Below are 18,244 nucleotides of genomic sequence, written 5' to 3' on the forward strand. Positions count from 1 at the left end.
GAAGATCAGTAATTTCCCCATGTCAGTCCACCCCCTCCTACAGTTAGAACACACCCAGGGAACATACTTAACCCCTTCGCCGCCCCCCCCCAGTGTTAACCCCTTCACTGCCAGTGGCATTTTTATAGTAATACAATGCATTTGTATAGCACTGATCGCTATAAAAATGCCAATGGTCCCAAAAATGTGTCAAAAGTGTCCGAAGTGTCCACCATAATGTCGCAGTACCGAAAAAAAATCGCTGATCGCCGCCATTACTAGTAAAAAAAAAAATATTAATAAAAATGACATAAAAATTCCCCCTATTTTGTAAACGCTATAACTTTTGCGCAAACCAATCAATAAACGCTTATTGCGATTTTTTTATGAAAAATATGTAGAAGAATACGTATCGGCCTAAACTGAGGAAATTTTTTTTTTTATATATATATTTTTGGGGGATTTTTATTACATCAAAAAGTAAAAAATATAATTTTTTTTCAAAATTGTCTCTCTATTTTTGTTTATAGCGCAAAAACGAAAAACCGCAGAGGTGATCAAATACCACCAAAAGAAAGCTCTATTTGTGGGGGAAAAAGGACGCCAATTTTGTTTGGGAGCCACGTCGTATGACCGCGCAATTGTCAGTTAAAGCGGCACAATGCCGAATCGCAAAAAGTGCTCTGGTCTTTGACCAGCAATATGGTCCGGGGGTTAAGTGGTCAAAGTTGAGAATTTGAGATGCATAAAAGTTTAGTTTTAGGTCAAAATCTCCAGGCTCACAAATGTGCATCAATGAGTTGCCTGTCAGACTTTTCAAGGCAGGGCCATTTAGATTAGGGCTTTATCCACAGTTCTTTGCATTTCTATTACTTACCTCTTTTCTGAGAAATCAATGTTAGTTGTAAATGGATGATGTGTCACAGCCTCTTCAGGTCCTGCAGCTTTGCCCAGCTGCTTAAAGGAGGGACATGGGTCTGTCAATCCAATGATGCTAGTGGTGGGAGGGTCAGACCTGCACCTGGGTCCTCTCACGACACTGATGGAACTATCTATTGGGCTGGCCAGATACGGGGCTTGGTTCTGTCCACCACACTGTAAATTAACCACACAGTGGTCGGGTCAAACCAGGACCCGGGTCCTCAATTAATGAATAAACGACACAATTGTCAGGTCAGACCAGGAGACTGGTCCTTCCATTATATTAATGAATAAACTACATAGTAGGTCAGTTAGACTGAGAGCCAGGTTGTCTCACCTCTCTGTGAATGTGCTACACATGGGTCTTGCAAGACTGGGGGTCTGGGGCAGACTGAGGATAGCACCCACTGGTCTTATAAAACAGAAATAAATGGGAATGGACAATTATTATGCAAGATTACTAATGTGATTACTGGGTGGAAGACTGCATTGGAAGACATAATTAAACTGTTTGAAGATAAGGAATCACCTATAAAAAATTCACTTTATTGCCAAAAGTAATCCCAGTCTTAGTCTATAGGTTTTAATATTGAGTTGGCCCTCCCTTTGCAGCTATAAAAGCTCTATCCACAAGATTTAGGAGTGTGTCTATGGGAGGCACATTTGTGAGATCAGGCACTGATGTTGGACGAGAAGGCCTGGCTCACAGTCTCGCCTCTAATTCATCCCAAAGGTGTTCTATCGGGTTGAGGTCAGGCCAGTCAAGTTCCTCCACCCCAAACTCGCTCATCCATGTCTTTATAGACCTTGCTTTGTGCACTGATGTGCAGTTATGTTGGAACAGTAAGGGACCATTCACAAATTTGTCCCACAAAGCCGAGAGCACGAAATTATCCAAAATGTCTTGGTATGCTAACGCCTTAAGAGTTACCTTCACTGGAACTAAGAGGCCAAGCTCAACCTCTGAAAACCAACCCCACACAATAGTCCCTCTTTCAACAATTGATTTTGGGGGTGGCCCAATTCTTTTGGCAGTATAGTGTGGATGAGCGAGTTTGGGGTGTAGGAACTTGACTGGCCTTCACAGAGTCCTGACCTCAATCCGATAGAACACCTTTGGGATGAATTAGAGCAGAGACTATAAGCCAGTCCTTCTTGTCCAGCATCAGTACCTGGCCTCATAAATGTGCTTCTGGAAGAATGGTCAAACATTCCTATAGACACACTCCTAAACCTTGTGGACAGTCTTCCCAGAAGAGTTGAAGCTGTTAAAGTTACAAAGGGTGGGCCAACTCAATATTGAACCCTACGGACTAAGACTGGGATGCCATTACAGTAAATGTGTGTGTAAAGGCAGGCGTCACAATACTTTTAGCAATATAGTGTATTTCTGGCTGAAGTTCAGCCTTTTACATTTTTCTGGGTTTGCCCAACCTAGACAACAGATTCAAATCTGATCCATGTTGTTTTCATTTTCTAGGGAAAATAAAGATGGTACTGTGTTCAGTACCACTTCCTTAATTTATCTGGTCCGTCAGACTTTGTTATCTATTATGGAAACATATTAGCTATTAGGGGAACATGAGACCACTGGTATGGTAACAAGAATTGGGTACCATACCTCCCAAATTTCTGAAATAATAAAGAGGGATGCCTTTTAGCTCATAGTATGCTGACAAATGACACTTTCCTTGCCACAGCCTCAGTTACATGGAACTCAAAGAGCCCACTGATGCTGCACAAGGGACAGAGGTATGTGGTTTCAAAAGAGGGACAGTCCCTCCAAACAGGGCCGGTCCTACCACTAGGCAAACTAGGCAGCGCCTAGGGCGCAATGCTGCCTAGGGCGCCCGGCCACTGGTGTTTCAACTCTCTTCTCTCTGCAGCAAGCAACTAAGTCTCAGCATCAGCAGGCAGTCGCTGCTCTGTTCGCACATATGGGTAGATTCACACACAATGGCCTAAAATTAGGACGGCCTAGCCTACTTTTTTTAGGCTACACCCCTGAAAATTATTTAGGTTAGAAGTGATTCTCAAACCACTTACCTTCAAATTTTCGCCGGCGTAGCCTAAAACGAGCGGGCGTAAGCGCGCCTAATTCAAATGACTGTGAAGGGGGGCGTGTATTATTGAAATGAGGCTTGACCTCACGTTTTTTGACGTTTTTTACACTGCGCATGCGCCGGGCGACTACATTTCCCTGTGCGCATTGTGGCTAAGTAGGCCGTACGGGCCTATTGATTTCGACGCGTACGTAAACGACGTAAATCCCGATTCGCGGACGACTTGCGCAAACGACGTAAAAAATTCGAACCTCGCGGCGGGAACGGCGGCAATACTTAACATTGTTATTCCACCTCATAGGTGGAATAACTTTAGGCGGCCTATCGCATACGGAAACGACGTAACTCGACGCTGTAGGCCCGGCTTACGCTCGTAAATCGTCGGGAATCGGCGTATTCCCCTCATTTACATAATCTAGGCCGGCCACAATGGCAGCGCCATCTAGCGGCCAAAAGAAACATTGCAGCCTAAGATAGAATGGCGCAAGCCAGCCTATTTTAGGTATGTTTAAGTGTATCTCTGTTTGAGAATACACTTAAACATAGGCCGGCTTAGATTCAGAGTTAGGTCGGCTTATCTGTAGATAAGCCGGTCTAACTCTTTGTGAATCTACCTAAATGTGTCAGAGGCTCAGCGTTAGCAGAGGACTGTGTCTGTGTCATGATTCCCGAATGAATGGAAGCAAGCAGACATTAATTGATGGGCACTGGTAGGCTGTATTGATGGGCACTGGTAGGCTGTATTTGATGGGCGCTGATGAGGCTGCATTAATGGGCGCTGGCAAGGCAGCATTTGCTGGGCGCTTCATTAAAAAGGTGGGTTATACATGGGCAGGGAAAAGGGGGTGGGGTCAGGGTGGAGTCAAGGGGGTGGCAAAATTAGATGTAGCACTACCCCCGAAGGAGCTGCTGGTTTGTTTTGAGTAACATATTACCTCTATTCCTTCGCCGTCTAGGGTATATGATGATAGTTGAGAAGAACTGCAATGTCAACACTTTAGGTGTCTTTTTCTGTGCTTTATTACCCAAAGGGTAGAAGAATAAAAGTAGTAGCTGAAGAGGTAGAAGGGTAATAGGTAGTAGGTTCAGGTGTGAAACTTTGTTTCGGAAACAATCCTGCTTCCAGCAATGTAGCTTTCGTCGCCACTCTAGCCAGAGTGGGTATTGCGCACCTGGATAGGCCTCTCTCACTAGCCTTAGCAGCCAGGATGTCACACGGAAACTTAATCAAAGTCTCTGCTATAGATCTTCCCAAAGGTGGAGATGTATTCGGTCCAGAATCCTTCTCAACACAGGATTAAGCATCCGGATCTCTCTTGAATAAACTTGAGAACTCAAAACTGACAGACGACCATCACTCAGCCTCTCAGCAATCGTGAGTCCTTCGATGAAGTTCAATGCCTCTCCTGAGATACCAGCCTCGTGCTCGGTGCTCTCCAAGACAGATTCTTCATCGAGTGGCTTCCTCCCTCAGGACGGACAGCACAGGACCATGCTGCAATTGTAGACCCAGTCTAACTACCAGGCCCACATAGTAGATCACAACCCCAGGCCAACGTGGTCCCGGAGCCAGGAACACTTGAACACGCACCCCTGGCCATTAGGGCGACAACCCCAAACTAGTGACATCTGCCCCTTAAGTACTCTCCCTCAGCATGCACAGCGAGGTGATCAACCCCCACTGATTGGCTGCTGAGGAAAAACACCCAATACACCTTGGCTTGACTCCTGCCACCCTTGGCCTGGGGTGGGACCAACACCCCAGACAACAATAGTGGTCACTCACAGTACAACCATGGCTGGAACAGAGGCCCAAATTTGGTAAAACAAAACAGTCAGAGGTAGCAGTTGTCGTATCATGCATTACAGTTATTCATGTCCCTTGTGAGATGTGTTGACTCTTTTTGGACCTTTATTGGATCAATATATGGTCTCTGCAGTTGCTACTGCAGTTCTCTTTTTAATATTAAATTTTTTGTATTGTATGTGTTTTCTTTTTTAACAAACCTTCACGGGTTATATGTTAATAAATGTATTTGTATTTTTATAATTGGTGCCTATAAAGTAAATTTTTTCTGTATTCTTAACATCTGTTGTCCCAATTTATTCAGGACACGGCACTGCGTTATTATAGACACCCACAGTCCATCTTGTGGCTGGTGTTCTACCAACAATCTAATCATTCGTAGTTAAATCTCTGACCACCCTCTAAATTTAAGGCAGCGCCAGCTATGAAAGTAGCAGGCCGCTACATAGGTTTCGCCTAGGGTGTCAAAAATCCTTGCGCCAGCCCTGCCTCCAAACGAGGGACAGTTGGGAGCTATGATGTACAATCCCTTTTTCTAAATACACCCTTGCTGGGAAAATAAGTGCAAAAGATCTGTGCAGGAATGGATTGGCCATTGGGACTACAGGGAGTTTCCCGGTGGGCCGATGGCTCAGTGGGCCGGCTTCAGTGACAGCAGACCGCCGCCCCCCTCCACTCCTTTGTCTCTCCCTTCCCGCAGCGCTCACCTCCTCTCCCTCCCCGCAGCGCTCAACTGGGGGGAGCAGAGAAGCAGGGGGGACAACAGAGGAGCATGGGGGAGGGGACAGACAGCTGATTGCCTGATGAAGGGACACGAATGTCCTGAACGCGCGCATCCTCCCGCACCCGGAAGTGACGTCAGCGAAGCAGCACACCGTGGAAACCAGCTCCCTTCTCTTTGGTTCCGAGAGCGTTCGGTCCCCGCCGCCGCTGCCGCTTGTGGCAAGGAGACAGCTGAGATTCAGCACGAGTGACGACTGCCTCCACCGGGATCCCCGCGGATGACAGCACTAATGTTCCCATGCCTGACTTAACACTTGCTTTGTGAGTAGGTTTTTACATACCACTATAATTTTAAAATACATTTCTCAACTGCTACGCTTAGAAGGCGCCGCTTTGTGTTTCTTTAGCTGACTCAACAGCTATGGCCTGGGAGTTTCTCACTTCTGCCTAATCTTGTCCTATAAGGGGGGGGGGGGGCGCCAAACTGATTCTTTGCCCCGGGTGAAATAATGTCTAGCTTCCCCACTTGTACTGCCTATAAGAGTACCAGTACCAGCCATTCTACTCTAATAAAGTAGAATGGCTAGTAAAGGGGGAGAGGGGGCTTGGGTGGCCGAGGGAGGGGGGTGCGGGAGTTGTCCAGCCGCCATGGGAGAGACCTGTCAAAGTGGGCCAGTCTGAATGAAGTCCAGGGCCAAATTTTTGTCCCAGTCCAGCCCTGGATCTGTGCGCCAGCTTTCACTACTAGGTTTATACAGCAAATCAATTAAAAAATAAATCAAAATGTTTCCTGTACGGGCCCTTGAAGAAGTTGTATTGACAGATAACAATGACTGGACAGTAGATGTATGTACCCAGGGGCGGACTGACCATTGGGACTCTCGGGCACTGCCCGAGGGCCCCATGCCACTAGGGGGCCCCATCAGGGTTGCCAGGCTCAATAAAACCAGGGACTTTATGTAAAAATCTGTGGTTTTTTTTACATCTGTCCCTGATATGTCCAAAACCGACATGCTTTTGATGTGAAAATCCTGAGATTTTAGCTGCCTTGCTTATGCACTGCCTCCTGGTGTGGTGGCCATCTGTAAGCCCGGGGGCCCCATAATCTTCTATTGCCCGGGGGCCCCATGAGTTGTCAGTCCACCCCTGTATGTACCTATAGCCAGCTATGAATACAGCCATGCACACAGGAGATAAAAAAGCCACAATGCTAATTATAACATTTTCACTGATAGGAAAAGTGACAGCAAATTTAGCTCTTGTGATTGAAGTTTATTTTTTTCCATTTGCTCGTCCAGCATCAGAAGCCCACGGACTGAAGACGGCCTCCACATCTCTGATAATAGTACAAGTGTTCCAGCAGATCTCTGCTCTAAAGTTAGGGGTGTGTCAGCTCACAGGCAGCATGATGATAAACTCAATGGGACCATCTATTTTTATCCTCCTGTTCTTTGCTTCAGCTTTCAAGGCTGCCTGAGCTTTGCTGCTCAATGATTTCCAATAGTTTTACTCTTCATTTTTATGTGTGACCACGGTGGAGGACAGTTCCTTTAAGCCTCTGTATACATAATACAATTGTGGACTTGGATTTTTGGCACAACATGTCTGGCGAAAGCAGTTTGTCTGGACAGCCGTCTACGACCACACTCAGTTCTGTTGCGATACAAGCTGGAGAATCTCGAATAATCATCTCTGTTCTCAAGGTAAGCAATTTGTAGCGCTAACTTGATAGGATGTAACGTAAAGTGTTGCTATATTGTGCTTACCTAAACGAAACCGGAGTCCCGAAAAGTTTTATCAATGTAAATTCTCCATATTCCTTTAATTGCACACGCCACATTCTGCTGCCTTGTGACCTTCACTTCTGAACTGCCACTGATGACGTTGTCATTGGTCTGGAAATATGCACACGGGTTTTCTTTATAAGGCCATGCAAAAGTGATTTCTAAAGAAATTCTGCTCTTTTGTACACATGGGCCTTCTATCCATGTTATGTTCTTAACCACTTAACCCCCGGACCATATTGCTGGTCAAAGACTAGAGCACTTTTTGCGACTTGGCACTGCGTCGCTTTAACTGACAATTGCGCGGTCGTGCGACGTGGCTCACAAATAGAGTTTTCTTTTGGTGGTATTTGATCACCTCTGCGGTTTTTAGTTTTTGCGCTATAAACTCAAATAGAGCGCCAATTTTGAAAAAAAATAATATTTTTTACTTTTTGCTATAATAAATATCCCCCAAAAATATATAAAAAAACATTTTTTTCCCTCAGTTTAGGCCGATACGTATTCTACATATTTTTCGTTAAAAAAATCGCAATAAGCGTTTATTGATTGGTTTGCGCAAAAGTTATAGCGTTTACAAAATAGGGGGTATTTTTATGGCATATTTATTAATATTTTTTTTTACTAGTAATGGCGGCGATCAGCGATTTTTTTTCGGTACTGTGACATTATGGCGGACACTTCGGACACTTTTGACACATTTTTGGGACCATTGGCATTTTTATAGCGATCAGTGGATTACTATAAAAATGCCACTGGCAGTGAAGGGGTTAACACTAGGGGCGGGGAAGGGGTTAAGTATGTTCCCTAGGTGGCCTGCGCGAGGGCCGATGTATAGCTACGTGCTCTCGCGCAGGGGAGCTGACCTGCCGCCGTAAAACGACGGCGGCTGGTCGGCAAGTTGTTAATGTGATCTGTATTGTAACCACTGCCTGTGAACCTTTTCACTGTACACCACTACAGAATAAGTTGGTGCTAGAGTAATGCTGGCCATACACTCTATGAAAAATCGTCCGTACGAACTTTCGAAAAACGAACGTTCCCCCGTGAGTGCAAACGACAGAGCCATCATGTAATGACCGATAAATCGTTCAGTGGACATAAATAAAATTTTTTTTTTTTTTTTTTAAATATACCTAGTGCAGAAAGTTCGGACGGGAAACACATTAACCTTCCGATTCATAGCTTGTTCGGCAGAAAAAACTTGTCCTTCGTTTTTTCGGCTCAAAAACGTCCCAACGATTATCGATTTTGTGCCCACTAACTGTTCGAAAGACGAACTAACTGTCTGAACTACTGAATTTCGGCCGATTTTTCGTATAATGAATGGCCAGCATAAGTAATCAGTTCTAGACCAATTTTTTTCATTTTTGCACACATATAAAAATCGTAATTTTTGGTAATAAAATGACTTCAACCGACAGGACAATATGGGCCGGATTCAGCAAGAATTTACGCCGGCGTATCTATAGATACGCCGCATAAATTCAAAGCTGCGCCGGCGTATCTTCTTTCTGTACTCAGAAAGCAAGATACGCCAAAATTAGGCTAAGATCGAAGTCTCTTACGCCGTCGTATCTTAGGGTGCATATTTACACTGGCCGCAAGGTGGCGCTTCCGTTGTTTTCGGCGTAGAATATGCAAATGACCTAGATACGCCGATTCACAAACGTACGTGCGCCCGGCGGAATTTTTTATGTCATTTGCGTAAGGCTTTTCCGGCGTAACGTTGCTCCTGCTTCTATGAGGCGTACGCAATGTTAAGTATGGACGTCGTTCCCGTGTCAAATTTTGAATTTTTTACGTCGTTTGCGTAAGTCGTTCGCGAATAGGGCTGGACGTAATTTACGTTCACGTCGAAAGCAATGACGATTTGCGGCGGAATTTCGAGCATGCGCACTGGGATTCTTTAACGAACGGCGCATGCGCCGTTTGTAAAAAACGTAAAATACGCGGGGTCAACAATAATTTTAATAAAACACGCCCACATAATCCCCATTTGAATTAGGCGGGGTTACGCCGGCCCACATACGTTACGCCACAGTAACTTAGGGTGCAAGTTCTTTATGAATACGGAACTTGCGCCCTAATTTACGGTGGCGTAACGTATCGGAGGTACGTTACGCCTGCACAATGTTACGCAGGGCTACCTGAATCTAGCCCTTTATATTTTCTGAAAGCAGAGGCCGGTAGAATAAAAAGATGTTAGTTGCAAATGATATTTGCGCAACTGTTTTTTAAATGCAAATTTTCAGGAAAAAATATAATAAAATTAATCCTAGTGCATGCGCCCATGCTATCGCCAAAAAACGACGGTACCAAAAAATCTCCATATGCTTTAAAAGCCTTTACAGCTTATCAGTTTAGACTTAAAGGGGTTGAAAAGGTTTGTGTTTTTTCACCTTAATGCATCCTATGCATTAAGGTGAAAAAACACCTTTTACTCTCCGCCCCCCCCCCCCCCAGCCCTGTTTTACTTACCTGAGCCCCGAATCTCCATGGGTGCGATCCCGCGTTGCTTTCCCTCAGCTCTTGTGGGCTCTTCATTGGATGATTGATAGCAGCGCAGCCATTGGCTCCCACTGCTGTCAATCAAATCAATAACGCAGTGCGCCGGGGGGCAAGTGATACACTCGGCGGCTATGGCCACCGACTGTATCACACGGGAGCGCGCCCGCAAACTAACCCCCATTGGGGGAGCGCTTCCCAGAGGGGGGTTAGCTCTTGCAGGGAGGAGCCGAGACAGCCACCGAGGGACCCCAGAAGACGAGGATCGGGACCACTCTGTGCAAAAGGAACTGCACAGTGGAGGTGAGTATGGTGTGTTTGTTATTTAAAAAATAAAAATAAACCTTTACAAACCCTTTAACCAGAAGCTCTTGTGCTAGAATGATTGCTCTCACTCTGACATTCACAACAATATGTCATGTGTGTGATCATGGTTTACATGCGTGTGCACACCCTGGGCTTGTTTTTGCGTTTGTGCATGTGTGCGGGGTAATGGAGGTTACAGCAATTATTTTACATATTAATATTTTTTATGATCGTTTTTTTATTCTACTTTTTTTTTTTACTTGATTGTTATACCATAGGGTTAATAAACCACCAAGTGATAACATTTAGCAGGTCACATGTACTCTTTTTGGAGATATTTGGGGTCTAATAGACCACAACGTCTCCCCTGCCCTTCACACCATGGGTGTACCAGCCAGGAAACTGGATCTGAAACCGGAATGGGCCGTACACACGACCGAACATGTCTGCTGAAACTGGTCCGCGGACCAGTTTCAGCAGACATGTTCGGTCGTGTGTAGGCCCGAGCGGGCAGGATTCCAGCAAACATTTGCCCGCCGGGCCTTTTTCCAGCGGGCAAATATTTCTGGACTTGTTTTAAAACAGCCCGCTGAAATCCTGCCCGCTCGGACATGTTCGGTCGTCTGTACAGACCTACCGTACATGTCCGAGCGCCCCCGCCATCCCTCGCATGCGTCGAATGACTTTGACGCATGCGTGGAAGCATTGAACTGGCAGGGCCGCCCACGTCGCTGCGTCATCGTCGCGGCGACGGCGCGGACACACCCCGCGTATTGTTTACACGTGGATTTTTGTATGATGGTGAGTACAGCCACCATACAGAAATCCCTGGGCAGACATGTACGGTGAAAACGGTCCGACGGACCGGTTTCATCGTACATGTTTGCTCGTCTGTACCCGGCCGAAGTGATAAAATCATTGTCGCTTCTAGTTTCTTTGTTTATGTGTGAGATCAAGGCATGGATATACAGTATCTCACAAAAGTGAGTACACCCCTCACATTTTTGTAAATATTTTATTCTGTCTTTTCATGTGACAACAATGAAGAAATGACACTTTGCTACAATGTAATGTAGTGAGTGTACAGTTTGTATAACAGTGTAAATTTGCTGTCCCCTTAAAATAACTCAACACATAGCCATTAATGTATAAACCACTGGCAACAAAAGTGAGTACACCCCTAAGTGAAAATGTCCAAATTGGGCCCAGTTAGCCATTTTCCCTCCCCGGTGTCATGTGACTCATTAGTGTTACAAGGCCTCAGGTGTGAATGGGGAGCAGGTGTGTTAAATTTGATGTTATCACTCTCACTCTCTTATACTGGTCACTGGAAGTTCAATATGGCACTTCATGACAAAGAACTCTCTGGGGATCTGAAAAAAAGAATTGTTGCTCTACATAGAGATGGCCCAGGCTATAAGAAGATTTCCAAGACCCTGAAACTGAGCTGCTGCATGGTGGCCAACATCATACAGAGGTTTAATTGGACAGGTTCCACTCAGAATAGGCCTCGCCATGGTTGACCAAAAACTTTGAGTGCATAAGCTCAGCATCATATCCAGAGGTTGTCTTTGGGAAATAGACATATGAGTGCTGCCAGCATTGCTGCAGAGGCTGAAGGAGTGGGGGGGTCAGTCTGTCAGTGCTCAGACACACACTGCAACATATTGGTCGTCCCAGAAGGAAGTCTCTTCTAAAGTTGATGTACAAGAAAGCCTGCAAACAGTTTGCTGAAGACAAGCAGACCCAAGGACACGGATTACTGGAACCATGTCCTGTGGTCTGATGGGACCAAGATAAATGTATTTTGTTCAGATGGTGTCAAGCATGTGTGGCGTCAACCAGGTGAGGAGTACAAAGACAAGTGTGTCTTGCCTACTGTCAAGCATGGTGGTGGGAGTGTCATGGTCTGGGGCTGAATGAGTGCTGCCGGCACTGGGGAGCTACAGTTCATTGAGAGAACTATGAATGCCAACATGTACTGTGACATACTGAAGCAGAGCATGATCCCCCCCCTTCATAGACTGGGCCCCCTGGCAGTATTCCAACATGATAACACACCTCCAAGATAACCACTGCCTTGCTAAAGAAGCTGAAGGTAAAGGTGATGGACTGGCCAAGCACGTCTCCAGACGTAAACCATATTGAGCATCTGTGGGGCATCCTCAAACAGAAGGTGGAGGAGCGCAAGGTCTCCAACATCCATCAGCTCGGTGATGTAGTCATGGAGGAGTGGAAGAAGACTCCAGTGGCAACCAGTGAAGCTCTGGTGAACTCCATGCCCAAGAGGGTTAGGGCAGTACTGGAAAATAATGGTGGCCACACAAAATATTGACACTTTGGCCCCAATTTGGACATTTTCACTTACGGTGTGCTCACTTTTGTTGTCATTGGTTTAGACATTAATAGATGTGTGTTGAGGGGACAGTAAATGTACACTGTTATACAAGCTGTACACTCACTACTTTACATTGTAGCAAATTGTAATGTGTCTTCAATGTTGTCACGTTAAAGGATATAATAAAATATTTACAAAAATGTGAGGGGTGTACTCACTTTTGTGAGATACTGTATATGAAGCTGGTAGTTCCAGTCCTGGACTCCCAGTAAGTGTGGAACAACCCAGGAAACCACAGGGGCCATCGGTGCGGGGGGAGGGGGTGCACTGCGTTGCCCGCACTGTGAAAGTGATTAGCAGCTATAGTCACCGTATCACTTTCACTTTCAAGCCGGGAGCCGGCTGAACAAGTAGAGCACAAGCTGATGGCTGCCATCAGCTTGTGATTGGCAAGTCACTCTTTGGGCACACATAATACATCCAAAGAGCTGAACTAGTTAAAGCATTGGAATGTGAGAAACAATTGTAGCCATGTTTGATTATTAGGGTACGCCATATGACTGCATATGATCACTTCTGTTTGCTCTGCTTAGAATGGTATTAAACCCAAAAACAAAAATGTAATATGTTGCAACTTACCAATCGCTTAGATGTGGTGGCTGCATTAGTTTTCTGTGTACCCATTTCTCCTTTATTTTCACCTTTTGATCCTGCCAGTATATCTGTGAGATTTCAACTTCTTTTAACAGACCAAGTTGTCCAGCAAAAGTGCAAGTTGGCGCACCAGCAAAAGTGCAAGTTGGCGCATTGAGTTAAGCCACTGTCCATTGGCAATAGTACTTATATTACTCAGTTTTTATTCATTCTGGTAAACAGTGCTTTTTTTCTCAGACAATAGGTGCAGGAACTCCCCCTTTCCGGGTCACCCCTTTTCTCCGCCCTTTACCCACCTCCCAGTACCACCCCTTTTAGACAATCTAGAACCAAGTATATATCTGTGGTACTAAGTAATTTGTATGGAATTGTGTAATGATATCAAGAAAATCAGTAAAACAGATCCCCTGCAGCCAGCAAAAATAGATCCTCCTAACAACAATGGACCACCCACAACAACATTTCCCCCCCAGCAACAATAGACTCCCAGCAGCATCAACAGATCTCCGCACAGCCAGCATTAATAGACTTTCTGGCAGCCATCAACAATAGACCTCTCCCCCAACAGTAGATCTCTTTCAACAACAACTGGCCCCCCAGCAACATAAGACCCCCAGCAACAATAGGTCCCCCACCAGCAACAATAAATCTCCTCAGCAACAATAGACCCCCCCCTGCAAAAATAGATCCCCAGCAGTGAGCATCAATACCCTGCAGCACACCCCAGCACCCCTTGCTATTACATACAGTCAGTTCAGGAGGTGCCGGAACTGCCTTCCCCCGCGTTCCCGCTGAAAAAAAGCCCTGCTTGTAAACAACCTTTATCCCAAAAAGAAGAAAAAAACATTCCTGTAACTGCTTAAAAAAGTGTTAGTTGAAGTTCGGCTTTAATGTGTTCATCAAGTCTATCTAAAACTTCTAGCATGCACTACCCACTCCACAGGTTGACTATGCTGCTGTCCAAGGACAACTCCATTTCTCTTCCAGTAGGGTGAAGAGAGGAACTACACTGCATCTGAGCACCACAAACCAATAACGCTATTTAAAGCGGAGCTCCATCCCAAAGGGGAAGTTCTGCTTGTCTGCCTCCTGCACTCCCTCCACTGCCACATTTGGCACCTTTTGGGGGGAGTGAGGGAGTGAGTACCCACTCCCACGTCTGGCTGAGTTTGCCGCAGGAAACTCAGGGGGAAGTACAGCCCCGGTCCTCCTTTCCCCGCAGCTAGCCCATTCACAGAGTGCAGCGCGCTTTGCGCATGTGCAGTCGGAAACTGACTGTGAAGCTGCAAGGCTTCACTGCTGGATTACCTTAGTAAAGATGGTGGCGGCAGCACCCAATAGCCGGTTGAAAAATCTGCTCAGGTGAGGACACCGGTGGATTCCTAAACAGGTAAGTGTCCTAATGTTAAAAGTCAGCCGCTACAATATCTGAAGGCGCCTGGAGCTCCTCTTTACTTTATGTTTAGTATTTAAAGCAAACTCCCCTATCCATCCATGTCTCCATGCTTTCTTTTGCTGTGAAATCACTTTGAAACCGCCCCTAGCCATGGGCGTCCACTCCATAGGGCAAGGGGGGGCAATTGACCCCCCTGGAAAATCAAGAAGGTGTTGAAGAGTCTTGCGGCCGCGGGCTGTCTGAGCGGTCCCGGGCGGGATGTCACACAGACACAGCGAGCAGAGTGAAGCTGCCTCCCCTCCAGTGTTTATGTGTACACAGGGGGAGGGAACCTGCTGTGACCCAGCCATGCTGATGGCTGATCTGAGGTACTGAATGGGATGGGGGAGGGGAGGTCCATCTGTGCTGAATGGGGGTCCATCTGTGCTGAAGGGGGGGTCTGTGCTGAATGGAGGGGTCTGTGCGGAATGGGGGGCTGTGCTGAAGGGGGGGTCCATCTGTGCTGAATGGAGGGGGTCCGTGCAGAATGGGGGGTCTGTGCTGAATGGAGGGGTCTGTGCTGAAGGGGGTCTGTACATTCTCTAGGCTATATTTATATGGGCATGGAGTGAAGCTGAATTATCTCAATAGCTATTTCACACTGCAGACTGGCTGCGTTATCGGTAAAGCGCCGCTTTACCATCGTTTTAGCTGCGCTATTCAGCCACTAGTGGGACGCTTTTAACCCCTGCTAGCGTTTGAAGAAAGGGTTAAATGTGTATCACCGCTGCAGAAGCTCCCCCCTCTGAAAAAATTTCAGCGGACGCCCATGCCCCTAGCGTTTCTGGCTGTGGCCATCTTGAGTAAGGGCAGATGATTCATGTAGCATTTAGTTCCTGGAGTTCATCTGCCCTTAGCTCAGGCATGCGGGCAGGAGGGCGTGCTTAGCTGGGAAATCCCCTCCTCCACTCCTGAAGACTCCTGACATGTATGACATCATTTGCCTAGGCCTGTAAACCAGGAAGTAACTGAAGAAATGAAAACAAAATATTAAAACAAATAAATATTCTATACCAAATATTCTATACTGTTCATTAAGTGAGTGAAGTTCCACTTTTAGGCTGGGTTCACACGTGTGCGGTGCGAATTCCAGCTCTCTTATCTCTGCAAAGAGATAAGAGAGCTGTTCAGCAGATCATCTCCGTGTTAGCTGCGAATTTGGAGACCTGGAAGAGGGGAGGGGGAAGTGTAGTGAGGAGAAGGAGAGAAATCCTGATAAGACTGAACACATCTGCGAATCAGATGTGTGCCTATAGAAGATAATGGGCCTGAATTTGCACCTGAGCTGCACCGCAATGCCTAGAAAACACACAAGTTTTTTGGACAATGTGCAGTGCGAATGCATCGCACATATGTGAACCAGCCTCATTAAAATCAATGTATTTTATAATGTTATGCGAATTGGATGCGGTTCAAACCGCAACCAATTCGCATAGGTGTGAATGGGGCCTAAGAAATGTGTGCTACTTGCTGGATCACAGGGTGAAATAAAGGAAAGAAGCCTAAAGCGGAGTTCCTGTGACGATTTTTTTTTTTTTTTGACCATTGAATTCTTATGCCCATTAGAATTGATTACTCACTGTTCTGACTGTGCAAAACCTCCGCATTCCATTATCTGACACAAGGATTCTTTATAAAAACTCCAGAGGGACGTTTCCATTTTGCTTGTGGGCAATTGAAGCCCACAAGCACCTACTTCCTGATTGCGGTGAATGATGTCTTCCCAGCATTCTCCACTCGATCCCGCGCATGCTCAGTGTTGAAGGTGCTGTGCACCGTCAACACTGATGGTTGCCATCACAACGGGTGGCGAAGTCGAAAGTTCCCATCCCTGTTGTCATGGCAACGCCAGCTCGCGTCATTTCAATTTTAAAATTCACGCGAGATTTCGCTGTGTGCCGTACCTCACTGAATCTTGGGGAACATGACGCTCAGCTCCCATGAGACAGTGCGGTACTTGTTGGAAGACAGAAAACACGTCAACTCCCGTGGGAGAAAGACACATGATGTCAGAAAGAAAACATAAATTAAAAGGTATTTAAAAAATAAATAAATAATTGCGAATCGAACATCTATGCCATTAACTTAAAGGGGTTGTAAACGTTCATTTTTTATTTTCTAAATAGGTTCCTTTAAGCTTGTGCATTGTTGGTTCACTTACCTTTTCCTTCGATTTTCCTTCTAAAATTTTTTTTTTCTTTGTCTGAATTCCTCACTTCCTGTTTCTCCTCAGTAAGCTTGCCCCCATCATCCGAGCGGTCTTTAAGTCAGCCAGAACAGATTACTGGGGAGAAACAGGAAGTGAGAAATTCAGACAAAGGAAACAAAGAAAAAAACATATAGAAGGGAAATCGAAGGAAAAGGTAAGTGAACCAACAATGCACTATCTTAAAGGAAACTATTTAGAAAATAAAAAATTAACCTTTACAACCCCTTTAATGCGATCAGACATATTTATAATTTCCGGTGGAATTCCGCTTTAAGAAAGAAAACAAATGCAGCCACTGCAATTAACACAGTAAAACAAACATAAAAGGTATATTATTTTGCAGCTTACCAGTTCTTAGAAGTAGCAGCTGCATTATTTTTTAAGCTTTTTTTTCTCCTTTTTTTTATCCATTTATGTAAAATATTAACGCCTGAAGACAGGAAGCTACTGGTCGGATCAACAGGTGAAATAATGGGCAACAAAGCATAATAAAACGAATGCAGCCACCACATTTAGGATTGGTAACTGCAATATATATATGACATTTTTGCTTTTGTGTTTAATACTGCTTTAACGATTCGTAAACTGTATTTTTTCAGATAGGAGAGAGGTTAACTGCTTTATGACAGAGCTGCTACCATAGTGACATTTGAATGCAGGACCACACAGAATTGCGGAATCAGTCGATAATGTTATGTTTCTGCTTCATAATTCTTGATTTTCAATTTTTTTTATTTTTTGCTCAGACAATCATTTCTTTTTAAAAAGTTCACCGGATCATTTTCTGTAATCACAATCACACACAAATGTAGAAAGAAACAATTTTGATTTGCCTTTTTATTCTGTGATGTTACTAATTTGGCATATTTGTTTTTGTCTGTGACTGTTCAGATGATGGCATTTTATCTTTCTTTTTTTTTTACTTTATTGAAATGTGAAACAGTGCTTTGTATTGTAACAATGGCAGGTACCACCCGCCACTACTGGCACACAATGGAGGCCAGCTCACATGGAAAAGCAGACAGTAGCATGCAGCAAGTGTGAACAGGCCTTCAGTGAGTTTCTAACAACTTAGAAATACCTGCTGTGTGTTTACATTTCAGTAAAGTAAAGGGGAAAGTAGTTGTGATATCAGTGCCTCCGTTGTGACTGTTAAAGACCAATTTCTCCACAATACCTATAACTAGAGAGGGCTTGTTTTAAAGTTTTTTACCATTTGAATATGTAAATGCATTAGTGTGCGTGGTTTGGGCACAGGTTCACTTCAAAAAGAATGCATCACCGAACGTCCCTCATGTGAACCAAGGCCAGTTACATCTTTCTATGGGTCCCCTGCTAGTGCTTCAGACTCCTCCAACCCCACTTGGGCTCGCTCCTGAGTCAGCTTGGTGTGTCCATTGACACACAGAGTGTGGCTCAGCCCCACCCCCCACTCCCTCTTCACTGGCTGTGATTAACTACTGTGGGAGCCAATGGCCCCTGCTGCTGTCTCTGGGCCTATGAGGAGGGAGAGAGCC

At 45.3% G+C, this 18,244-nt stretch overlaps 1 protein-coding gene across 2 annotated transcripts in view; it reads left to right on the forward strand.

Moving 5' to 3' along the window:
- Positions 1-6,866: 6,866 nt before the first annotated feature.
- The window catches only part of CCDC141 (coiled-coil domain containing 141), a 193,874-nt gene continuing 182,496 nt past the window's right edge, over positions 6,867-18,244 (forward strand). The window contains exon 1 of one of the 2 annotated variants that reach the window (XM_040357655.1): positions 6,867-7,196. In XM_040357655.1, the coding sequence (XP_040213589.1) occupies positions 7,095-7,196 (102 nt within the window). In that variant the 5' untranslated portion in view covers positions 6,867-7,094. The remainder of the gene's footprint in view (positions 7,197-18,244) is intronic. The other variant, XM_040357654.1, reaches the window with a different exon arrangement.

Source organism: Rana temporaria, chromosome 6, assembly GCF_905171775.1.
Source record: "Rana temporaria chromosome 6, aRanTem1.1, whole genome shotgun sequence".
Taxonomy (NCBI): Eukaryota; Metazoa; Chordata; class Amphibia; order Anura; family Ranidae; genus Rana; species Rana temporaria.